This window comes from Lepus europaeus, chromosome 13, assembly GCF_033115175.1.
Source record: "Lepus europaeus isolate LE1 chromosome 13, mLepTim1.pri, whole genome shotgun sequence".
NCBI classification, from domain to species: Eukaryota; Metazoa; Chordata; class Mammalia; order Lagomorpha; family Leporidae; genus Lepus; species Lepus europaeus.
The window spans coordinates 66,783,213-66,808,087 of record NC_084839.1 but is presented as its reverse complement, the minus strand read 5'-3'; the positions used below and the strand labels follow the sequence as shown (position 1 = coordinate 66,808,087).

The window sequence follows — 24,875 nt, the reverse complement described above, 5'->3', positions numbered from 1 at the left end:
AGGAGGGTGCAAGGGCCATGGGGGCAGCTGTGGTGTGGAGACAGGCTGGGGAAGCCTGGGTTCCTGGGCCTGCACACAGATGGTGGGGACGAAGCAGCGGCGCTGTTTCCCACTGTCTGGCTAACCTGCTCCAGAACCAGGAGCCGAGAGGCAGGACAACACACAGCAAACCTGCTGGGCACACGGGCCGTCACAGGCTGTGGGCCCTCAAGCCAGGGTGCCTCACAGGAGACCACGCAGGAGGAAGAGGGGCTTGGAGGAGTGGGGGGGCTGACGTCCTGGTGTCTCTCACACAAGCAAACACTGTTACAGCCAGGCCCAGCCCGCCAGCAGAGGCCCTGGAAGCTGAGGTGGATCCTGTCCCCTACCGCGTGCAGGTGTGTACGTGTGATGGATGTGATGTGGGTGTTTGTGTGTGTGTGTGTGTGTGTTCTCAGGACCTGCCCCAGCTCTAGGACTCCCACGAGGGACCCCAGTCCTCTTAAAGCTTTCAGGTCTGCGCCCCGGTGCTCCGGGCCTGGCCAGCGCCTCGGGTCGCCACTAGAGGGCAGCAGGCGACACGCCCGGCAGGAGGCGCTGGGGCTGCAGACTGCCCGCTCCCCCTGCCCTGGGTTTATTCCACGCAGAATGTACGGGCCCCAGCAGGCTGAGCCAGAGAGTTCACAGAGCCAACTAAACTCCTGCCCCGCGCCTTGGGCACAATGAGTGTGTAGTCTGTGACCCTGTGAGAAGGAGAGTTAGTGACGACACTGAAAGGGAGCAGAGGTGAGCAGAGATAACCCGAGAGCGCCAAAGCCGGCCCCTGTGGGAGTGAGTTCATGAGTTACTGCGAGGCTGTAGGGAGAGGCAGAGGGAGAAAGAGAAGGCAAAGAGCCCAGGGGACCAGGCGGTCGCCAGGGAGTTAAGGCAGGACCCATCCGAGGGGCAAACGTGGCAGGATCACAGAGGAGGCCCGGGACACAGCATGGGTTTTGCTGCAGACTGCCCACAGAAAACCCCAGGTCCTCCAAGCGTGAGCTGTGTGGCTTTGGAAAGTGTTGAACTCCCTGCGCCTCATCTCCCTACCTGTGAGGGAGGCGGCACAGTGCGGTCTGCAGCAAAGATGAGCCGAAACGGACTCCAAGGGGCGAATGGCCGCAGGGGTGCTGGACACACAGGAAGAACGCTGTCATGGCCGGCGGTACCATTGTCTGCCCTTGTTCTGCGTCCAGAGGCCAAGAAGCTGCACAGTGACCATTTTCTGAGAAAGATCCGTATGACGTTCAAACAGCTGGCTTTCCCTCTTGAATCAGCTGGAAATTGGCTCCCGGCTGTGTGGGCATTAAGTTGTAACACATACGGGCATGCGTTTGGCACATAGGTTAAATAGCCACTTGGGATTCTGCCTCCCATATGGAGCTCCAGGTTCTAGTTCTGGCTCCTTTGCTTCTGATACAGCTTCCTAATAATGCGCACTCGGGGCGGGGGGGTGGGGGGAGGCAGTAATGGCTCAAGTACTTTGGTACATCTCTCTCAAAATGAAAATAAACAGGTGCAAGTGTTGTAGTACAGTGGGTTAACCTGCTGCTTGAGACACTTCCTATATCAGAGAGCCTGGTTTGGGTCCTGCCATCTCTGCTTACAATGCAGTTCCCTGCTAATGCACCTGGGAAGGCGACAGGTGATGGCTCAAGGACTTGAGCTCCTGCCACTCACGTGGGAGACTCACATGCACATGGAGTTCTTTTTTTTTTTTTTCCTTTGACAGGCAGAGTGGACAGTGAGAGAGAGAGAGACAGAGAGAAAGGTCTTCCTTTGCCGTTGGTTTACCCTCCAATGGCCGCTGCGGCCAGCGCATTGCGCTGATCCGAAGCCAGGAGCCAGGTACTTCTCCTGGTCTCCCATGCGGGTGCAGGGCCCAAGGAGTTGGGCCATCCTCCACTGCCTTCCCGGGCCATAGCAGAGAGCTGGCCTGGAAGAGGGGCAACCGGGATAGAATCCGGTGCCCGGACCGGGACTAGAACCCGGTGTGCCGGTGCCGCAAGGCAGAGGATTAGCCTGTTAAGCCACGGCGCCGGCCATGGCCCCTTCCTTAGTGCCCTCAGAGAACATCTAGATTCTCAGCTCTGACTACTGGGTGCCAAGTTTTGCTTCAAAGCTGTGGGAACGTGAAAGTGCCCAGTCTGGGACTGGCATTGTGGTGCAGCAGGTTAAGCTGCTGCCTGGGATGCTTGCAGCCCAACATGAGTGCCAGTTTGAATCCTGGCTGCACCACTTCCCATCTAGCTCTTTGCTAATGCGCCAGGGAAAGCTGCCCATGATGACCCAAGTGTGTGGGCCCCCTGTCACCCATGTGGGAGATCCAGATCGAGTTCCAGGCTTCTTGCTTCAGCCTTTCAAATCAATAAATCTTAAAAGAAAGTGCCCGGTCCTGGAACAATGCTGGCTCAGTGAGAGGCAGGTGGACTTCATCTTTTGGGGCCTCCGTTTCCCTTATCTAGAGCAGCATGACGGAGACTCCTCTTTCCTCCCTCCCTGGGAGTATAAACAAGAAAAAGACGATTTGAGAGTTTACTGTGCCTGTTCCCACCGATGCGTTTGTGTCTCAAATATAAACTCCCCAATAAAAGGGACCTGAGCATGAAGCTGCCCCACGGGGCCAATCGGGGCAGACAGGGTCACGTAAGCCAAGGTCAGCTTTTCTCACAAAGCAACTGGGTCACGGCAGGAAATGTAAGGACTCCTAACGCTCCAACATGCCATGACCACTTTAATGTTAAACCTGCAGTTTAATTTTAACTCATTTTATTCATGAATATGTAACACATGTACATATATTTACATAGTTTAACGTTCTAAGGTTATAAAAAGATATACAGTGGGAATGTTCTCTCCCGTTCCTAATTCCTGAACCCGGCTCCTTCTCTTCCTTTGGAAGCCAGCAATGTTTCCATTTCCTAATGTAGCCTTCCAGAGTAAATTTATAGAAAGAAATGCACACATAGTTTCTTTCTGCCCATCAATTTGCTTTTTCTAAAAAGCGGTACTATATAAGTACCTAAAGAACATCCTCATTCCTGCTTATGGGCCTGCTCCTATATATTTATTTTTTAAAAGATTTATTTATTTATTTTGAAAGAGTTACACAGAGAGAGAAGGAGAGGCAGTGAGGGGGTGGGGGTCTTCCATCCACTGGTTCACTTCCCAATTGGCCACAATGGCCAGAGCTGCGCCAGTCTGAAGCCAGGAGCCAGGAGCTTCTTCTGGGTCTCCTATGCGGGTGCAGGGGTCCAAAGACTTGTGCCATCTTCTACTGCTTTCCAAGGCCATAGCAGAGAGCTGGATCAGAAGTGGAGCAGCCAGGACTCAAACCAGCGCCCATATGGGATGCTGACACTGCAGGCAGCGGCTTTACCCACTACGCCATAGCTCTGGCCCCTGCCCTCATATATTTATACACCCACGTATATTTAGCCAGTTTCCTGGTTAATGAACCTTCAGGTGGTTTTAAGGCTCACAGAGCTGCAGGGAAAAGCCTTGTCGGTACAGACATGGTCCTTTGAAGTCTCGCTTCTCCTCCCGTGCCTGCCCCTCAGGAAACCCCAACTGGGTGGCCGGGACCCCTTACAAGTCAGCAGATACAGAATTCAGGGAGAGAAGCTCAAGGAACCTGGAAACTTGGAAGAGAAAAAAGTTCCCTTTTTAAAACTTCATTATTTGAAATCCAGAGCGGCAGAGAGAGAAAGAGAAAGATCTTCCATCTACTGGTTCACTTCCCAAACGCCTCCAACAGCTGGGGCTGGGCCGAGCTGAAGCCAGGAGCCAGGAACTCCAACCAGGTCTTCCACATGGGTGGCAGGGGCCCAAGGGCTTGAGGCATCACCTGCTGCCTTCTTGGGTGTACATCAGCAAAAAGCTAGATCGGAAGCAGAGGAACTAGGGCTGGAGCCAGGCACTCTTCCAAGAGTCCCAAGCAGTCCTTGCGGCGCCGGCACACCAGGTTCTAGTCCCGGTCGGGGCACCGATCCTGTCCCGATTGCCCCTCTTCCAGGCCAGCTCTCTGCTGTGGCCAGGGAGTGCAGTGGAGGATGGCCCAAGTTCTTGGGCCCTGCACCCCATGGGAGACCAGGATAAGCACCTGGCTCCTGCCATCGGAACGGCGTGGTGCGCCGGCCGCAGCGCACCAGCCGCGGCGGCCATTGGAGGGTGAACCAACGGCAAAAAGGAAGACCTTTCTCTCTGTCTCCCTCTACTGTCCACTCTGCCTGTCAAAAATAAAAAATAATAATAATAATAAAATAAAATAAAAAAAATAAAAGAGTCCCAAGCAGTGACTTAACCTCTGCCCCCAAAGCCCGCCCAGAATCGCCTTTCTTTTTCAGGCTGAGTACTATTCCTTTACAAGTGGGCCCCCTTTGGTTTCCTTCCATCCATCCATGGACATCGGGTTGTTCTCATGTGGCGACTGTTGGAAATAATGCTGCTGTGATCACGGATGTGCAAATGTCTGTCTCAGTTCTTTTCAGTCTACTCTGCCCACAAGTGGAATTGCTAGCGTCTGTGTCTTACGTGTTGAGGACCGTGTAATGACTTTTAGGCACAAATTGGGAAGCACACCAGACTCACGTTACAGGGGTCTGTCCTGTTCTGGTGCCCGCTCAGCGCCTCTCCCTGGAGCGGTGCAGTAAGCGCGGGACGTACCCCGACCTTGACCTGGTGGGAGCCGGGCCGGGAATGTCCGATTGAGGGCGCTCTAACTCGCAACCCAGGCCGCCAGCTACAGGTGTGACGCGGGGCAAGGTGGCCTCTCTCGGCCCCAGCTTCCCATACAGAAAATGACCCGCATCAATCATCGGATCCATTTCCTCACGAACACAGAGCCTGGCCCGACACTCAATAATTCTGCCCCTGGCACCTGCGACAGCAAGGGGGGCCACCTGCCGGAGGCTTCTGGCCGGGACTTCCTCCAGGCTGGCGCCGGAGTGCACAGGGAGGGGGCAGGAGGCTCCGAGCCCCCGCACGGCCGCTTCCTTCCAGTGTCTGCGGTCAGTTCCTCGTCCCCCAGCGGGGCAGCCCCCTGCCGGAGTCCCTCCGTGGGGTCCGGGGGAAGTAAGTGGGCGGGCGGCGGGCGAGACGCCACGCGGAGCAGTGGCACTTGGCCCTCCGCTCCTGTGGGTGGCGCTGGCGCCAATCGGGCCGGGGGCGGCGCTCGGGCCGGGCTCCTCTCGGCGGCGGCTCACGGCCGGCGGCCGTCCGCGGGGCGGGGACGCGGCGGCGGTGGCGGCGGCGGCTCGGTGGCGGCTCCGTGTCGCCGGAGCCCAAGCGCGCGGGCCGGTCCCGGCGGCCGGGGGCGCCATGTGGTTCATGTACGTGCTGAGCTGGCTGTCGCTGTTCATCCAAGTGGCCTTCATCACGCTGGCCGTCGGTGAGAGTGCGCGACGGTGGCCCGCGCGGGCTCCCGCGCTGGCGTCTGTGCTCGCCGGGGGTCGCATCGCGGGGTTCCGGGGCGACTCCGGGGGCCCCTATCGGCGCTGCCGACCTGCGCCGCCCCCTCCCCGCCCTGCCCTCCAGTCCTGCCCTTCCTGCTGAGCCCAGCAAACCCGGCCTGGCCGCGGGTCCTGCCAGATGTCACAAAGTTCGCCCTGGCAGAGCCCGTGCCCGCGAACCACCAACCGCTGCAGCTCCCAGCTTGCTGGCCGGAGGCGCCGAACGTCCCCCAACACCGCCCGCCGCTCTTTCCGCTGTGCCTCCCTCTACTTGCAGCTCCTCCGCTTTTAACACCTTTCCCTCTTCCTGCACCTCCTCCCGGAAGCCCTCTGTGGTGGGTTGGTGGTCCAGCAGGTGCCCCGAACATTCCCTAGAGCAGCACTGTCGCACTGGGAGCGTCAGACTCCTTTCCCAAGCTGCGTTAGGAAGGAGCCCTGTCTGCCTTGTTCTGTAGTAGTCTCGGCACTCAGCCTGGCACCTGGTCTCCTCCGTGCCCAGCGGGCGTTTACTGCGGGCGTGAGTGAAATGCCGCTTTCTGGGCAGAGGTTAGCCCGGTGCTGAGGTGTCCGGTGGAGCCTACCACTGCATGAAACCTCTTAGTTGCCCTGACCGAGTTTCGCGTGGGTTCTTTGGTTTACTCCTGACCTGGCATCCACACAGGGTCTGTGGGGTTCGGGGTCGGGGCAGTGACCCTGGCTGATGCTCTCCCCATCCCCTCAGCGGCCGGACTCTATTACCTGGCGGAGCTGATAGAAGAATACACAGTGGCCACCAGCAGGATCATCAAGTACATGATCTGGGTAAGTGGCAGCCTCCTCTGGGATTCTCCCTGGCTCTCTGCTGTACCCCAAAGGCAGGAAGGGAGGAAAGTGGCGGAAATGCTGAGACCTGTGAGCTGTTCGCCGAGGGGAACCGCCCGCAGCCCTGCCCTGTACCCTGCCTTTGGGTCTGCACCCCGGGCCCACATCTTCCCTAAGTGCTGTCTTCACCTCATTCTCAGCTCCTTAAGGTGACAGCCGGATGCACCTTCCCTGTCCACAGGGCCCTGGCTTGGCCTTTGCTTGGCTGTCTTCCACCGCCTCTAGTCCCTTGCTGTGTTCACAGCATTTGGAACTTGGAGGAACCTTCGGGACAGTGTTGAGTTCTTGTTCATTGCCCTCCTCCTGATCCGATCGAGCGATTTGTCCTAAGAGGGGAGGACTTTCCTCGGCCCGGGCCCATGGGAGGCTTCTCTTCCTGGAGACACAGCCCTCGCCATTGATGCCAATGCCACAGCAGTGACTGCCGGGAGTCAGATTGCTGCCGGCTGGAGAAGAGGCTGGGGTGGTGGTGGCAGTGCACTGGGACAGCAGGAGTCCACTGCCCCTCAGGCCAGCCAGCGTCAGCAGCCATTTCCACTCTGGGCATGGCTTAGGATTGGGAGTTAGTGGTGGAGATAAGACCGTAGCCCTCAGCTCTGGGTCCAGAGGCCCAGCCTGTGGGTGTTGGCTCAGGAGTTCAGCCAACTGTCATTTGTTAAGTACTGACAACAGTAAGTCCTTCAGAACAATGCTTTCTGAGTGCAGGCGTGATTCATTATTGGGTTATATAGTTGATTCAGTAGGGCACAGTCAGCATTTTTTTAGAAAAATGAGGTAGAAAAGACTAGAATTAAAGTGTGAGCGCTAATCATGAATTTGTGTGTTGCGGTCAGGGTGCTCCGTGTTTTCTTGCTGTGGCTTGCCATCAAGAAAATTTTGACAAATGACACTGAAAGATGGTGGTGCCCTGTGGAACTGAGAGGCTGGTGGGGGAGGCCACACCTTTATGACCAGAGAGATGGACACGTGTCCATAGCGCAGCCCTGAGCAGGCCAGGGTTGGCGGGTGCAGAGGGGAAGCTGGGAAGGGCTGCTGCACTTGCACCTCTGCTGGGCAGGCCGGGGTTGGCGGGTGCGGAGGGGTTGGCGGGCGTGGAGGGGATGCCCGGAAGGGCTGCCGCACCTGCGCCTCTGCTGGGCTGGCTGGGGTTGGCGGGCGTGGAGGGGATGCCAGGAAGGGCTGCCGCACCTGCGCCTCTGCTGTTGCAGTTCTCCACGGCCGTGCTGATTGGCCTCTACGTCTTTGAGCGCTTCCCCGCCAGCATGATTGGCGTGGGCCTCTTCACCAACCTCGTCTACTTTGGCCTCCTGCAGACCTTCCCCTTCATCATGCTGACCTCGCCCAACTTCATCCTGTCTTGTGGTAAGAGGGGCCAGGGTTGGGGAGGCAGCTGACACGGGCGGATGTGTCTGACTCAGGCCTGGACTTTGAAGGCCAAGTGGCGAAAGGAGGGAAGCCACTGAGGTCCCCCGAGAGGCCATTCTGGTTGGGAAAATGGAGTTCTTGCTCTTAAGGACTCTGGAAGCCCACCTTGTCTCTGTGGCTAGAGTTTGTTGGGGTACGAGGAGGGAAGCATCCGATGCAGGGGCTCTCCCAAGGAGGTAAGAGAATGGGAGGTTGTGGGGTGGCAGAAGCAGGCCCCCAGCAGGCAGTCAGAGAAGCCACCGGGCCACTGACAGCCCAGAGCCCTTCCTTGGCGGGCCTCCGTCCTGCAGCTCACGTCCTGACTGAGTCCGCAGCCTCAGTGGGCCGGGAGCCCCAGCAGACGTGGCCTGGTGTGAGGGCCTCCTGGGACTGCCTTCCCCACCCTCACTGTGAGTGCTGCAGCGGCCGCAGGGCTGTGGAGTGTGCATGGAGGACCCAGGCCTTCCTGCCTTTGCCCTGCCACCATTTTCTGACTCCGGGAAGTCGCTTGCCCTCGCTAGGCCTGCGCTTCTGCCGTCTGTTCAGAGATTTCTGACAGGGCTGCTGGAGCCAATGGCACCTGGTCAGGGATTATAGATATTTTCATTTATTCATGGAAAAAGTCTTGGAAAGTCTTTCATTCCCAGGATTGCCACTTCTTCCACGAATCATTGCTGGTCATCCTTGCCGTGGGGCAGGCTAGCAGATGGAGTGGGTGCTTCTTAGAGCTGCTTTCCTATGTCTGTGGGAGAAGCTGGGACGCAAACGTTACCCCCGGGAGGGCTCACTGTCCAAGCCAGGGCTGGGCTTTTCTCTGGGTGCCTTTGTGTGACTTCACCAGACAGCTGGCTAAGACCAGGTCCCTTCTGCATCTTCCCAGGGCTGGGGTCCCCCTTGGCCTCCATTGCAGCCCTTTAGCTGCCTGTGTTTTTCTGAATGATCTCGGTGAGGTGGACACCAGGCCCCATCCTATCTTCCAGTATCCCTTAGCTCCAGTGTGAGCCAAGCCTAGCAGAGTGTGGCCTCTGCCTTGGAAGAGAGGAAGCAGACAGAGTCGCCGTGTGGCGTTGAGGGCCTCAGCCTCAGGGACACGTTCTCTGCAGTGCTGCCCATCACCTCTCCGCAGGAGCGGGCAGCCATGGCTCTCTGCAGCACGTCTGTGCCCAGTGTCTGCTCGCCTGCCCTCTTGTAAACTCAGCCGCACATGAGGAGGTGCGTGGTGCGCAGCCGCAGTGCAGACCAGCGCGCCTCACCTGAGGCAGGGGGGAGGACACCTGCTCAGGATCGAGAGCAGCCAAAGATGGCAGCTCCAAGCCTCCCGCAGACCCTGCCACTGCATTCCCAAGAGAGAAAGCCTCTTCTGCCTTTTCCCCCTTGGGCGTACATCCATCTCCACGCCCTGGACTTCCCTGCCCCTGCTGCCCATGGAGAGCTTTCTTGAGGACTCACTTCCGCTGCCAACCAGGTTCATTGTCATTGCTTTGGATTATGTAACATGGAAGTCTCATTTTCTAACATGCAGAGCAGCTTCCTTACAGACCTGCTTGTAGCGCCTTCCTGCAGCGGACAGGTTGGAGCCAATGCTCTGATTTTAACGTACAAGCAAAAGATCTGGACAGTAGTATGCTTGGCCCAAAGCCATCCTCCGAGTTTTATATAAAGTTGGGGCACAGACCCAGGGCTCCCCACCCCCAGGGGCTTTGGGAAGTTTAGAAATGCGGCCTTGTTATCCCCCCAAGTTGACTGATTCGCACTCCTTTCATAGGCCTGGTGGTGGTGAATCATTACCTAGCATTTCAGTTTTTTGCGGAAGAATATTACCCCTTCTCAGAGGTAAGAAGTGCGCGGGGCATCAGCCTTTCTCCCGGATGGGGAGTCAAGGGGAAGTGCGTGATTTGCTTGGCAAACGCAGCTATGGTTGAAACTCAGTCTCTTCAGCAATTACAGGTTTAGAAACGTAGCACAGATGATCTTAGAAAGCAGGGTGGCTGAGGTGAGAACATTGCTCTTCCACTGGGGTCTTTGGGATCCCCCTGAGTGGGTCTTGGTGAGGTCAGGAAGGGGCTTTGGGGTGAGGATGGGCCGCAGCCTGGAGCCCCAGCTCCTCCCAGCAGCCTCCCTGGATTTCTCCAGATACCCTGCTGCTCCAGTTTGACACTGTGGGGAAGAACAAGGTCATTTTTGGGGAATGTGGGTCAGTCGTGGTGTAATCCTCCATCTGTACCCTTTTGTCCTGAGGAATTGTCCTAGTGACCAAGATGTGGGGATGGTGGCTTCGCATGGCCATTCTCAGTCTGCTTTTCCCCATGGGGCAATCTCCATGTGCGAAGATGGCCCACCCCTGCCTACTAGGCCCTGGCCTCCTACAGCGGTCAGAGGTGCGGCTTTCTCTGCACCCCTCACTGAGACTCACCGGGACCACGCCCTGCCCTCTCCTGGCACCTCCGGGGCACCCTCTTCTCAGGCTGTCTTGTTGCTAGGTCCTGGCCTATTTCACTTTCTGCCTGTGGATAATCCCGTTTGCATTCTTCGTGTCACTTTCGGCTGGGGAGAATGTCCTGCCCTCCACCATGCAGCCAGGAGGTGAGCAGGGGTCTGTAAGGAGCGGGGTGTGGGGACAGCACAAGGCCCAAGTGCTGGGGGAGCTGGATGGAGCCCAGTCCCATGATGCAGATGCCTGGGCCCCGGGTTGGGAGAGCTGGGTTCACATGTGCACGTGCGTGCACACACACACACACAGTCACACTTACTCATCTCCCTGCCTGTGTCTTCACAGATGACGTGGTCTCCAATTACTTCACCAAAGGCAAGCGGGGCAAACGCTTAGGCATCCTGGTTGTCTTCAACTTCATCAAAGAGGCCATTCTGCCCAGTCGTCAGAAGATATACTGACCCCCTTGGGGAGGGGATGTGGGAGCCAGCTCGGGAGAGTAGGCCCCTGGGCCTCTGGCTAGATGGGGGCTGGGAGCTGGAAGACAGCTTCTTCCAGTCCTGGCTTCCCTCCCCTCGACTGAAGCCCCATCCCGCCCTCCTCGGGGCTCAGCATGGCTCAGAGATGATGCTGCCAGAGGCTGGAACCAGAGAGGGCACCAGGGAGGGGGCAGAACCTGCTTAGCCAGGAAGCCGAGGTGGCCGGGAGGTTCTGGCCCAGCTGCGGCAGGCAGGGCAGGGTCTATGAAGCTGGAGAGCAGACAGTGACAAGTTCTCTGGGCAGATGGCCATATGGAGGGGCCAGGGCTTGCCACTTCCAAGAGAAATAGTTTTTGCTGTTGAACTGTGATTTGTGTCCAATTGCTGATTCCCGTTTGAATAAAGATTTAGGTGGCACTGTTTGCCTTAATACCCTGAAGTTCATCCTCCTTTCTTCCTGCTGACCGTCTGCCCTGAATGGCTTAGTTTTGCTGCTCCAGGGACTCCCTTTCTGGGTTTGGGGCTTGGCCTTCTGAAGGGGACTGCTCTTGTGGCCCTTAGCGGGAAGGGGACAGAGATGAGCTGAGCCTGGTCAGCGAGCGGGGAGGGGGTGGAGGCAGCCTTCTCATGCACCTCCCTTTCCTTTCCATCTCTTCTTTCCCCAAGGCTCTGAGGGAAGGGGAGGGGACAGTTAGGACCAGGCTGGACGTTCACAAGAACATCACAATGTCCTATTTATGTCTTCCTCTGGCAAGCAGGGGTGGTTTCTGGCTGAATTGCAGCCTGGGCTCTAATCTGTTTCTACAGAAATGGGACTGGTGGGAGAAGCTGTTTGTCATTTTTAAGAGCACACAAGATCTGGCCTTTTCCTTGGGGTGCTCTTGGCTCCTGGGGAGGTAATCTGTGCCTTCTAAGAGGTCCTGGGCGCAGAGCAGCATTTGTTGACCTTGCATTCCAATTACAGTGCCTTGCAAGTGCTCAGCACCACATACTAGAATGCAGTCCCCACGGGAGCCATCACTGGCTATGTACTGTACCTCAAGGTGAGGTTGGCAGGTGCACAGATGGACTGCACATGTGTACCTTCACGCCGCTGGGAAGACCCATGTGCTTGAAGCGGGACATCATGCGTGAAGTCCCATCATAGCCCTCACTTCCTTGGCATTAGTTTCCATTCTCCTAAAAATACCAGCCCTCTCCCTTGGCTGGGAGGACCAGCACATGTTGGTCTCCCTCGATGTGAATGAAAGTTGCAGACAAGGCAGGCAAGGTGGAGGATGCTGGAGGCTGACCTCACCGATGGCCCTTCTCTCCCTTGCTGTCCACTTGTTGGTTCCTCACCCTACCGATGAGGCCCCATGCCCTCCATTCAGTCTGCTCCAGTGCCCACCGCGGGGGTTGCCAGTGGCTGTTGTGCTCAGCCCCACTCCCCCGTCCCATGTCCCATCTGACTCTCGAGCTGCAGTGGCCGATCCCCCCCATTCCTGACTCGCCTCCCTGGCCCTTCCATGGCTGCTTGTCTTACCTCTGTCTGCTCCTTGCCATCTCCCGTGCAGCCTTCTCCACTCACCCCACACACTCTGGGGTCCCTCAGGGTTCTGTCTTGGGCTCTCCAGGGGAAGCCCATCCATGTTGATGGCTTCAGGGACTTTACCAAGAAATGGAGAGTTGATTTCCAGTCTCCCCATCTTTCCTGGCCCACAGTTCTGTTGTCTGGGTATACACACAACTCAAGTTCATGGCCCAGACGGTACTTGCTGTCTTCTGCAAACCTGCCCCTTTTGGGTACCTGCCTTGGCCCTAAGGTCACACAAGCCAGACAGGAAACCTGCTTTCTAGGTCTGCTTTGTCTTTCTGCTCTTAACATCCAGTCTCTTGAAAACTGTGAGTCTGCCTTCTTAACATTTCTTGATTCGAGCCACTCCCACTGTGAGCTTTCACCTGGCTTATTGTGCTGAACTCCCCCTGCTGCTTCTCCATCTTTCTAAAATGCACAGTTGATTGCTCACTCCCTGGCCAGGAATCTTCCATGGCTCCCGCTGCCCTCAGGATAAAGTCCAGACCCCTTAGCGTGGCTGTGAGAGTCCTGGTGTCCTGGTCCCTGCCCTCCTTTCAGCCCTCATCAGTGACTTTTCTGCGCTGTGAGTCCCAGCCTCCTGTATCCAGAGAGGCCACAGCACTCCCTTGCTACTTGTGATTCACCTTTCTTGAGGCCACTACTCTGTCACATCCCAACTTAGATTTTACTTCCTCCAAGGAGCTTTGGATGTGCCCTGTCTCCCCCAGCCTCATCCCAGCACACCACACAGGTCCCTCCGGGCTCACTTGCCTGCGTTACCATCCATCCTCACTAGACTGTAAGCTCCTTGAGGGCAGGGACTGTCCTTGAATTTTTTTGTATCAACTGTGCCCGGCTGGTGCCCGGCACATGGAAAGCACTCAATAAATGTTTGTCTAATGAACGAATTGTAGTGATGTGTGCATCAGATTGTAGGAGGCCCAGGTGGCTTCCTGGAGGAAGTGCAGGTGCTTCCCCAGTCCCAGACTAAAGCTACAGATGCCACCACACCTCCCTGCACTGCACTCAGTGGCAGTGGGGAAAGCCTCCCCGGGGTGACACGTTAACTCTGGCTCTGCAGCCAAACAGTGAAGTTTGGAGTCTGCAGCTAGAAGGAGCAGGGGCCAGAATCACCCAGTGGTCCTCTCCATCCTGGAAACCTTGTTCGTGTTGGGCTTGGGCCAGGATGGGAAGGCCCCAGAGATGCCAGAGCGTCAGCTTTTACAAAGCTAGGGCTCAGGAGACTGCCTGCCACTCTGCACTAATCTGGATTCCCAAGGGCTGCAGAGAGTTCCTTGCAGAGAGGAGGCCTGAGGTCTAGACTTTTGTTGAGGGGAAGTTGGGGAGCATGGGCGTCTTCCTGTCCTTGACCTTGGGAGTGGGAAGCCCCCAGACATGCCTTCCCCTTCCTTCCCACCCACAACATGAATCAGCACACCATGGGCTTCACTGGGCTGCCTCATGCCCTGAGGCCACCAAAGGAACTTTACAGAGGGCTTGTGGGGGTGGGCAGAGCAGGGAGCCCCCGATGAGCTCGCACATTGGCCAGGAAGCCTTCGTCAAATGTGTCGCGCAGGCTCATGGCCAGAGTGTCGGTCCAAAAGGTGCGGTTGTCCAAGTGCCGCTTGTGGGGCACGTCCTTGATGGTGACGGCATGAAAGCCCTGGGGTACCTTCATCCTGTACAGCTGCTTCTGTGGGTACAGCTCGCGGACCATCACCTCCAAAGGCAGCCGGGGCACGGGCGCCACCCAGTGGCCATTGGCCGTGTGCAGCCATGCGTAGCCATGGGGGCCGGGGATCACCTCCAGGAAGCTGCTGAAGTCTTGCTCCCTGCAGGAGTCTGGATGCACGCCCAGGCGGATGCCCTGGGGGTAGCTGAACTGGGTGGGGGGAGAACTGGCGGGGTTGTTGCTAGGATTCCACAGTTTGGGCCGCCTGAGTGGGGGCCGCCTGTAGATGGGCTTGGTGGGCAACCAAGCCGGGCACTGCTGTATGCTTCCAATCTGTGCCTTCCTCCAGGGCTGGGAGCTCTGGGAAGTCTGCGGGCCTTGGTATTCTGAGGTTTTGGGGAGGATGGTGGGGCGGGATCGGGTACTGGCCACTTGCTTGTCCTTGGTGAGCAGAGAGTGGCGCTGGTTGAACAACCTGCAGCGGAGCCACTTGGTGAAATCCTCCTCTCTCAGAACCTTGTGTTCCTTCTGCAGCAACAGAGAGCCAAGACGGGGGTGGGGCTGCCACTGGGTACTTCAGTGGAAGGAGGCCTGCAGCCAGACCTTGAACTTTAGGCCTGACTGGCAAGACAACCATCCTCGCTCAGGGCAATCCACTGATGGAGGAGACCCTATGGGAGGGAGCACCTGGGCTGCTGGGGGGAGCAGCCGTCCCGTGGGGGAACCCTGCAGTCTGACAGAGACATGGCCTCTGCCCCGGGTGCGACTCCAGCTCGAGGAGGAAGACAGTGCCTGTCCTGGGGAAGGCTTTAGAACTTATGGGCAGAGACGCCGCTCTCCCCGGAGGAATCCCTGGCCTGACAGGAGAGATGTGCTCTGCTGTAAGGGAGGCTCTGGTTTTATGGGGGGGCAGGGGAAGGCAGATGAGAAGGGCCAGCTGTACTCTTGACCCCAGAAGGAGAAGCACTGAAAGGTTTGGAAGGCCTGGAACTGGGCTGAGCTAATCTGGATGGGCTTCTTGGAAGCAGTGGGCCATGAGGAGTCAGGCCAGGGTGGATACAGTGGGCTGGCTCTCCAGGCTGCACAGCAATGACCGGGTCGAGCTCTGTCCCTGCCTCCACTGGAGTTGAACCTTCCACCTGCTGTCACAGATCCCACCACTGTTGTCTCAGTGTCTCACTTCCGGACTAAGCAATCCAGTGCTTTTGAGATTGACCCGGCTCCAGGGGTAGCCTCTGATTAGGCTAAGCCAATCAACATAATTCCATCAGCCTTGTCCCAGACCCAAGGCAATCAGCATATGGCTTTCTTTTAGTTCTGCTCTCATTGGGACAAGAACGGGCATGTGATCCAACAGAAGCCAATAAGGAGAGGAGATCTGCTAGGGACACCTGGGCAAGGTTAGAGCCACAGGGAACAGATGGGCCTTGCCTCCTGTGGACATGTGTGTGACTAGGAGGGCTGGGGGACTGTGTTCACCAGGCCTCCCCACTTCGAGATCCACTTCAGATTCCCAGATTTTTCTTCTGGCTTTCCTGGGTTTTGTGCTACAGGTGATTACACCTGCGTAAAATCCCCTTGCTTCCTTAGCCCCTGCAGATCTCTGCTCGCCCCTCTCCAGCTCAAATCTGATCCTCCAGATACACCACACTGGCAGCTGTCTGCCCACATCATGGACCTGTGTGCCTCGATGCCTCTCCACGCGGCTCTTTCTTCTACCTGGTCAGCCCTTGTCTACTGCTGCCCATCTGGACAGACACCATCCCTTCCAGTACCCCCAGGACCCCTGGCACCTCTAGGGGGCTATCATCTACTTTCTTCCAAGACCCGAAGCTCCCTACACTTTATACATCTCGAGAGCCTCCGGACCCAGCAAGTGCCCAGCAGGGAGGGAGTGCTGAGCATGTGCCGGGAGGAAGGCTGGGTCTCTAAGCAGAGTGAGTCCCAGTTAGAGGCCAGGCCTCAGTCTCCTGAGAGGCTGGCATTCTGCAGGAGGCAGAGTGCTCAGAGGGGCTCACAGACACCCGCCTTTAGGTGGTGGTGGCTGACTCACCCAGGACAAGACTTTTCCCCATGCAAGTGACTTCTACGACTGGAATTTGTCATTCCGGGGGAGCAGGGGGCCCTTTCTGGGTGAGTGCTTCTAACTGCTCTTCTCGCCACACCACGGGGCCCCCTGCCCGCTTTGCTCAGATGCCCCATAACAGCTGATGCCCGGCACCCCTGCCCTTCTCCATGCCTCGCTGCTCCCATGCCTTCCACAAGGCCTACCCCTTACTTGGTACTCAGTCAGGTAGTCCAGCTCTATGAGGGCCAGCTGCTCCTTGAGCCTCTTCAGTTTCCCCATCTCACGGGCAAAGTCATCCTTGTCCCGTTTCCACATGGCATCCTTCAAGAACCTGTGCAGGGTGGGGATGTGTCACCCCACAGGGGCTGCGCTGCCACAAGTACTGCTGCTGAGGGCCTGGGTAGAGGCGGGAGGAGCTGCCAGCGTCCATGTGAGCAAGAAGTCCCCATCCTTGCTGTGGGGGTCCCCGGCACTTCCTTTGAGGAGCCAGGGGCCCCAGGACAGGCAAGGAAGGTAATGCTCAACCCAGAGGGGTGGGGCCTGGGGAAAGCCCTGCTAGTGTCATCTTGGGCAGGGGGGGCAGCAGACTGATCCCTCTGCTGTCTGGCCTCCCACACCCTCCTCTGAAAGGTGTAGCCTTTGAGGGCCATGGGGAAGCCCTGGGATGGGAGAGGGGAAGGAGGTGGCCACTGCTGGTGGGCCTCGCACTCACCGGGCACAGGTGCGGTGGTTCCACATCTTGCAGTAGTCAATGGGTTTGCAGCCCAAGGCATCTTGGGCGTGGACATTGGCGCCCCTCTGTACCAGGACCTTCACACAGCCCAGCAGGCCCTCACAAGCTGCCAGGTGCAGGGGTGTGGAGCCATTGTGTGTCTGACTGCAGGCCCAGGGGGTGGGGAAGAGGACCAAAAGGAAGGACAAGGGCAGGTGTCCATCAGAGAGGTGGGCAGACCAGCTCTCAGGGCCCGACTGCCTCCAGCCCACAGGGCGGCTCAGCCATGCCCTGCGCTCATCCTGCCCTGGGCTAAACAAGCAGCACAGCTCTGATTAGAGGAGGTGTGCGGCCTTTCAGAACTGCTTGGAGGAGAGCAAGGTTGGTTCAGAGAGCACTGACCTCCTCCGCCCCTCAACCATCCCTCGCCACGCCCTGCCGTGGCCAGCAAGGTCTGCATGACCTGGGCCCTGCCTCCTCGTTGACCTGGCTCTGACCTAGCCCCTCTCTTCCCTGACACGTGGTCTTTGCCCAAGACGTTCGCCCTGCCTGGAACACTTCTCCCGGCTCTGCATGGCCAGCTCATTCCCAGTCTTCAGGTTGCAACTTAAATGTCATCTCCTCAGAGGAAACGATTTGCCCCTTCCAGAATAAGCTCTTCCTACCCCCCCCCACACACACAGCCTGTTATATTCTTCTGGTAACCACTTCCCTCACTCTGGCCACCCAAGAGGGCAGGACCCACTTCTGGGTGTTCTCTGGCGTGCTGCTTAGTACGTACTGCATGTTCGGCAAATATATGGAGTGAATACAGTCTTCTGTACACCACACGCTTTCTCACTTCTCATCATGTGCCATGTGACAGGCACTGTCATCCTCCCAAATTTAAATTGAAGACACTGAGGCAGTGGTTCCCAAACTTAGCTACGGATCAGAAATATGTAGGGGACTGGCATTGTGGAGTGGCAGGTTAAGCCTCTGCCTGCAATGCCACTGGCATCCCATATAGACGCCGGTCCCAGATCAGGCTGCTCCACTTCCAATCCAGCTCCCTGCTAATGCACCTAAGAAAGCAGTGGAAGATGGCCCAAGTCCCTGGGCCTCTGCACCCACATGGGAGCCTGGAAGAAACTCTGAGCTCCTGGCTTTGGCCCTGGCCCTGTGGCCATTTGGGGAGTGAACCAGAGGATGAAAGATTTCTCTTCTCTTTCTCAAAAAAAAAAAGGGGGGGGGAGGGAGAGAGGGAGAGGAAGGGAGAGAGAGAGAAGGAAGGGAGGGAGAGAGAAAAGGGAGGGAGGGGGGAGGGAAAAAAAGAAAGAAAAACATGTGGAGCGCTTTGAAGATTCACAGAGCCCATGCCACATCACAGACCCATGGAACCAGAGCCTCTGCATTGGAGCACATGTCCTGGGGTGAACCCAGTGTACCCATTGGTTTGGGAATCAGAGGTTGGGTGACGTTGCTAGCAAGTGGCAAAGCCACAATGTGAACTAGGTCTGTCCTCTCCCAAAGCCCAGTGTCTTTACCACTGTACCACGTGGACTCACTGGCAGCTTTAGGTGGACCCAGTCCTTGACACCTCTAACACCCCTTCCGCCTGTCCTGCATGGGTCTCCTTGCCCGGAAGTGGGCTTCTTGTCCGCCCAGGCTCCGGGGGCCTCCGCAGAGTGGACTCACGCATCGAGGCTCGCCCCTTTCTCGAGCAGGTACTGAATGCACGGGAGGGCCACGGGCTCGTTGTCCTTGTGGATGACGAGGTGCAGGGCTGTCTCGCCGCCATGGGTGGGCAGGTCCACGGGGAACTCGTACTCGTCTATCAGGATCTGCAGGCAGGTCAGCTGGCCCTGCTGGGCTGCCAAGTGGATAGCAGCGAAGCCCTGTGGAGCCAGAGTGGGGCAGGAGGAGGCTGAGCGGATCCCGCCCAGGGCCCACAAACTAACGGCTGTGCGAGAGTCGGGAGAGCACACTTCCGCTCTGCCTGGGCCGGCGGCAATGGCTCCTGCCCCTTTCCCATTCCTGGGATGTGTTCATTAGCTCACCGGGCGTCCTCCACAGAGGACCTTTCCGACGGCCCTGGGCAGCCTGCGACCGCAGGCGAGGAGCCCTTGGCGGGGGAGGCGGGGCCTGGCTCCCCGCCCCTGCACACCGCGGCCTCACCTTGTCGTTGGCCTCGATTTCCCCGCGGCGCTGGTTCAAGCAGAACCGCAGCCATTCCACGTCGCCCACCGAGGCCGCGAACAGCTGGTAATAGTTCCCAAAGACCCTCTGGTCGGACTCCTCGATGGGGCTAGAGTTGGCAGGGCAGAGGTGAGAGGGGAAAGGGGCGACCCTTCGGGGTACTCAGGGGCGCCGCGCTGGATTCGAGCCCCGGCCCAACCCGGGCCTGGCGGCGTCAGAGCTCCAAGCGGAGCGCCGTGCGCCCCAGGCCTTGCCCGCCCAGTCGAGGTCTCGCGCCCCGCAGCCGGGCCACCTTACCCCCTCGGCCCACCTGGGCAGCCTGGACTCCGGGGTGTTCCCGGTGACCTTCAGGGAGACTCCATGCCCGCCGGAAGGAGCCAGGCGGAGCAGGTCGGGGCTGAGCTGCGCGCCGTCCTTCCCCGCCCGGCTCCCTGCCCGCTCCCGCCCAACGAGAGGGCGCGAGAGCCGAGGCCGTCCCGGGGCTGGAACTTGGTTCTCCCGGCCCTGCGCTGCTCCCAGGGCCCCCGCAGTGCCGCGGGCTGCGCCCTCCAGGGTGTTAGGAACCCGGCCGGCCGCTCCGGGCACTTCCGAGGCCTTCCGACCCCACCCGCCCGGGCCACTGCCCTGGAGACCCAGCATCCAACACACGGCAAAGGAGAACCTTAGCTTTCGTTGCCGCTGGTGCAACGCATACGTAGGAAACCGAGAAGCCGGCCCCGCGCCACAGTCGCGGTCTGTGGGGCCTGTCTGGCGTGTACGCTCAGGCAGCCCTGGTCCCTGGGGGCGCATTGTGAGCGAATTGCCGTTGTCACCACACCGCAAGCCACATTGTGACGCGCCGTCACAAGTGCTGCACAAAACGAGCGGCTGTTTTCCTCCCATGGATTTCTGCAGCGGGCACTCTAAACCACGGAACACGCGTGCGTTTCCCAAATCGCCCTCCACCAGGCTTTTGCATCCACGTGCACTTGCACTGCCGCGAAGCAGGTGCATGGCGCGCTGGTGGCCTAGCTTTGGTGCTGCCTGGCGTCCGCGTGTCAGTTTCTGCCTCTGCAGAATGGGGATAACAGAACCTTCCACGCCAGAGTGAACGGGCGCGAGCCATGAGAACTCGGCCAGCTGGTGCAGCAAGAGACGCACCAGCGACAGGTTTGCTGTGTAAAACAGGAACTGTTCAAACCATCCATAGCCTTGGATAGCTTGATTTTAAATAAATGTTGCTAACTTAGTGGTAGAAACTGGGTTCTAATGTGGCTCTTTGATTACTGGCAAGGTTAAACATTTAATCATTGGCATTTCTTCTTCTGAAAACACGTTTGTTCATATTGCTTTTCTTTATTAGAAATTTTATATTTGGAAGGCAGAGCAACAAAGAAGGACAGAGAAATGGAGAGAGGGAGAGCAAGAGAGACATCTTCTATCCTCTGGTTCACTCCCCAAATGGCCTTGACAACCAGGTTTGGGCCACAGTGAAGCTGAGAGCCAGGAATATCATCCTGCTCTCTCACATGGGTGGCAGGAGCCCAAGCACTTGGACCATTTTCTGCTGCCTCCCAGGTGCATTTACAGGAAGCTGGATAGGAAGCAGAGCAGCCAGGACTCCAGCTGGCATTCTGAGATGGGATGCTGGTGTCACAAACAGTGACAGTCCACTGTGACACAATGCTGGCCCCTGTTTTTTTTTTTTTTTTTTTTTAATCAAGTGAGTTTATTTTTTCATACTTGAAAGGCAGAGCAACAATGAGCAGGTAAGACAGAAGAGAGAGCTTTCATCCACTTACTCATTTCCCAGTCAGTGTCTCCAACAGCTGGTGCTGGGCCAGGCCAAAACCAGGAGCTGGGAAGTCTATCCAGGTCTCCCAGGTGAGTGGCAAGGACTCACGCACTGGAGCCATCACTGCCGCCTCCCTGGGCGCATGAGCAGGAAGCCGGATCGGATCGGTAGCTGTGGAGCTGGGACTCCAACCAGCTGGGTTCCCCAGTGTGAGGCGCAGGAGTCACAGGAGGAGGCTTAAGCTGCTGAGTCACAGCAACTGCCCCTCCCCTTGGTCTTTGAAGGTCTTCATGTGTTTCTCTATGACCAATGAAACTTACCAGCCTGGTGGCCCTTTGTGGTACAAGTTGTCAACATCTCCCTCCGCTTCTTTCTGACTTTTTACAATAGGGCGATATTTGAAAAAGTTCATGGGAAGTGAAATTAGAAGACAAATTTAAATATATTAAAAGATGAATTTATGTTGGTGCAAGCGTTTTTGAAATCCACCCATATGAGAGGTATTCAAAAATTCATGAAAAGTGTGTATTATTTAAAATGATATCAATAGTTTTTGTGCCAAAATAAACTTCCCTTTTTTTAAAGGGACATTCTATTCCAGGCCCCCTGACAAGGAGGATTCTTTTTTTTAAAAAAGTTAATTGTATTTGAAACATGGGTGGGAGTGGGGAGGGAGGGAAAGAGAGAGAGAGAAAGAGAGAGAGAAAGAGAGAGAGACCTCCTTTCTGCTGGCTCACTCCCCAAATGCTGCTGACTACTGGGACTTGCCCCAGCTAGGAGCCAAGAACTCAATAGAATTCAATCTGAGTCTCTGCCATAGATGGCAGGGACCCGAGTACTTGGGCCACCACGTGCTGCCTCCAGGCAGGGGTGTGTATTAGCAGGGAACTGGAATTGGGAGCCAAGATGGAACTTAAAACCAGGTGCTCCAATATTGGACATGCCATCCAAGAGGCATGTTAACTGCTATGCCGAGCACCCAGCCCTCAAGTTGTCTTTTAATTCCACTTTCCCACGAGCCCTTTGAAGTGTCCTCCTATGCAGGAGCCAAGCAGCACTGGTGCTTGGAGCAGCGTTGTCTACTGAGCCATCCCCATCTTCAACCCTTCTGAAGGGGAACGACCCCAAGCTTTCGGAGGTGCAAGGTCAACTTGGAGTTAGCCTGACCACACTGCCTGTTGCTTAGCCACCTGCTCCCCCTACGCACCTCCACAGTCCAGGTATTTCCCCTGGGAAAAGTGGAGGCAGGAGTCCTCTGAAACCACAGTGACCTTCAGGAAGGGACAAAACTACGGCTTCCCCACCCAGAAACGCCTGTCCGCCTGTCCCGCTTTTCAGGGACGCCTCCTCACCCCGTGGTCAGAGTGAATCAGTGCCCCGCCAAGCACCTTCAAACCCCGCCAATCATGCTGGCTGTCTGCCCTGGGCAGGGCATCAGCAGCTGTCTCCAGCTTAGGCAGAAGCGCCATGCTTTGGAGGCACAGAGCATGCTTTTTCCCCGGCAGCTGGAGGAGATGACGGCTACTGCTTCTTCTGGGTGTTCACATTCTATTAAGGATGGCAGGAGCCCCTGCGTGCACTGGGGTTGGCAGGCACATCTCAGGAGCTTCGAGTTCAGCCCCCGTGTCCTCACCAGGGGTAGCTCAGTCTCGAGCCCAGTGTTTGTTTTTTGTTTGTTTGTTTTGACAGGCAGAGTGGACAGCGAGAGAGAGAGAGAGAGAGAGAGAGAAGAGAGAGAGAGAGAGAGAGAGAGAGAGAGAGAGAGAGAGAGAGAGAGAGGTCTTCCTTTGCCGTTGGTTCACCCTCCAATGGCTGCCGAGGCCGGTGTGCTGCGGCTGGCGCATGCGCTGATCTGAAGCCAGGAGCCAGGTGCTTCTCCTGGTCTCCCATACGGGTGCAGGGCCCAAGGACTTGGGCCATCCTCCACTGCACTCCCTGGCCACAGCAGAGAGCTGGCCTGGAAGAGGAGCAACCAGTACAGAATCTGGCACACTGACCGGGACTAGAACCCGGAGGATTAGCCTATTGAGCCGCGGCGCCGGCCCGAGCCCAGTGTTTTGTAACCCCAGCTGTACATCAGAATCTCCAGGGAAGAATTCCAGTACAGAGAACTTATGCCTACAGATTTGGATTAATTGATGTGGTTTGGGGTCTGGGCATTGACATTTCGTGGAGTCCTCTGGATAATTCTCAGGTGTGGCCAGTGTTGAGAATCACTTTGAGGTGTTCCTTGGTCCTCTTTCTGGGGAAGCAAGAGGTTGCAGGTGATCCTGAGAGAGGAGGCGACCGGGACTGAGCAGAGTCCCTGGGAGGAGAGAATGCCTCACCCTGAAGACCCCCTTGGCCAGAGCCATGCACGTGGGCAGGCAGACAGCACCTGGTAGAACGATGGACACTGGGCCGTGGAGAGGGGGGACAGCAGCAAATAACCAAGAAAAGCTTGGCTTCCTATTTGGAAAGGGCAGCTGGTTCTGCAGCATCAGGCGAGTGAGAAGAAAGCACCTGGGGAGTGGTGGGGCAGGACCTGAGAGCAGAGCCTTCTCCACACCTCAGGTCCAGAGTGCAAGGCCGGCTCCTCCCCACTGCTAGCCCCTAGGAGCTTCCACCGGCTTGATGACACTGCAGTCAATTTCAGCTGAAGCCTGAAGTAAGAAGCTCCTGGGCTAAAGCACCATTGGGTAAATTCATCGGGACCAGTGGGATGGTCCCTGAAGGGAGCTACGTAGACCAGGACACTGTGAAACCCCAGAGGATGCTGGGACTGTCCCTGTGCTGTTCTGTGGAAGAAGGTGGGGGGTGGGGGGAGCAAGTGTGCACCCTAGGAGACGGCCAGGTCATGGGAAGGAAAGATTGTGCTTGCAGGGCTGGGACTGGTTTGTCAGGGCAGGGGCACACCCTAGGATGGGCCTGGGGCCGGGGAGGCTGGCACTTTCACCATGTCGTGTGGCATTACGCTTGTCCAAGGATGGCAGCAGGACACGTGCACTCTGAATGGGTCCTTCTCTTCAGCTCCAGGGCAGTTCCAAAGATCTGCAGAGCCCTAGCTGGGCTGTCTTCTCCCTGCCACTGAGTGCCTCCCCGACAGGCAGTGACAGTGAGCTGCCGGGTCCTGGAGGTATGCATCAGACTAGCATCTGAGTATCACGCTTACCCCGAAGGATCCCAGAAAAGGCCCAGAATGCAATGCTGATGTTTTCCGAGCCCCTGAGATCTAGAATGAGTTTTTCACAAATCTCCATGCCGTTTCCACCTCTGGAACGATAGCATGAGGAGCTCCATAGCCCTGCTCCTAGGCAGCAGTTATCATGGGTGAAAATTATGTGAAAAACCAACAGTTCTCTGCACATTGTCCTAAAATATCCAACAAATGGAGAGACGGTTAAGAGAATCTACTGGGTCTCAGTAAGAACACTGAGAATCTGCAGTGCTGGGGCCAAGAGCCAGTCCCTGCCTCCACTCTCCCCAGCTGAGAGAATGATGCAAGCTCCAAGATGGGTGAAAGATGGTGAAGGAAACAGGCTCCTCTCTCCTTGGCCCCTGGGAGATGTGATGTCTCACTGGGAGGAGCAGACTGCCAGCATCACTCACCACTGCCTCCCGCCCCTTCCCAGCTCTGGGCTGCTGAGACTAAATTTCTAATGAGTGTAGCCAAGAGCCTGGAGGAATCCCTTCTTCTATCTAGACCCCCACTAGTGGGCCAGATGCTACAGCCAAGGCAGAGCAGGTGAGGCTATCGGGTGCCTGCCCACTCTTGCCCAGCTTGCTCATGGGCAGAGTTCCATGCTGGGAGAGGCAAACCGAGAGGATCAGAGACCATGACCCTGCCCAGGACCCTGCTTTATTAGCGAATCCTGCTTTGCATCATTGAGAAAAAGTGGGCCCCTGTCCCCGCCCTTAGCTGTACAGCACAGACACAAGGATTATGCCCAGTCAATCCATAAGGGCTTAGAGCTCCTAGGATCTCTGAAATAGAGTCTAATGTGTTAAAATGAATATGATAAGCCCTAGAGAAGCCAATAAGAAAAAAAAAACACTCAAAAAATAGAGTGAAAAAATCATTATGGGAATTAAAATGTTACAATAGAAAATATTCGTTGAATGCAAAAGGAAACATTAAAGGAGGAATAAGGGGACCAAAAAGACATGATACACACACAAATAAAAAGCCAAATGGCAAATGTACATCCTACCATGTAAGTCATAACAGTACACTGGATAAAAATCAATATCCAACCTTATGCTGTCTATAGGAGACATTTAGATTCAAAAATAC

The 24,875-nt window shown here is 56.8% G+C and overlaps 2 protein-coding genes across 2 annotated transcripts; one reads left to right on the top strand and one right to left on the bottom strand.

The window, feature by feature from the left end:
* Positions 1-5,246: 5,246 nt before the first annotated feature.
* On the top strand, positions 5,247-11,070 carry TEX261 (testis expressed 261). Its single transcript, XM_062209616.1, has 6 exons — positions 5,247-5,404; positions 6,187-6,266; positions 7,535-7,688; positions 9,496-9,563; positions 10,211-10,313; positions 10,507-11,070. Exons 1-6 carry the CDS (start codon positions 5,335-5,337, stop codon positions 10,620-10,622), a joined length of 591 nt encoding a protein of 196 aa, XP_062065600.1. The 5' UTR covers positions 5,247-5,334; the 3' UTR covers positions 10,623-11,070.
* Positions 11,071-13,684: 2,614 nt separating this feature from the next.
* ANKRD53 (ankyrin repeat domain 53) lies at positions 13,685-23,841 on the bottom strand. Its single transcript, XM_062208848.1, is given in 8 exon segments — positions 13,685-14,398; positions 16,149-16,269; positions 16,651-16,815; positions 18,328-18,527; positions 18,808-18,937; positions 19,139-19,189; positions 19,191-19,266; positions 23,754-23,841. Coding segments are annotated over 8 exon segments (1,545 nt in total).
* Positions 23,842-24,875: the final 1,034 nt, after the last annotated feature.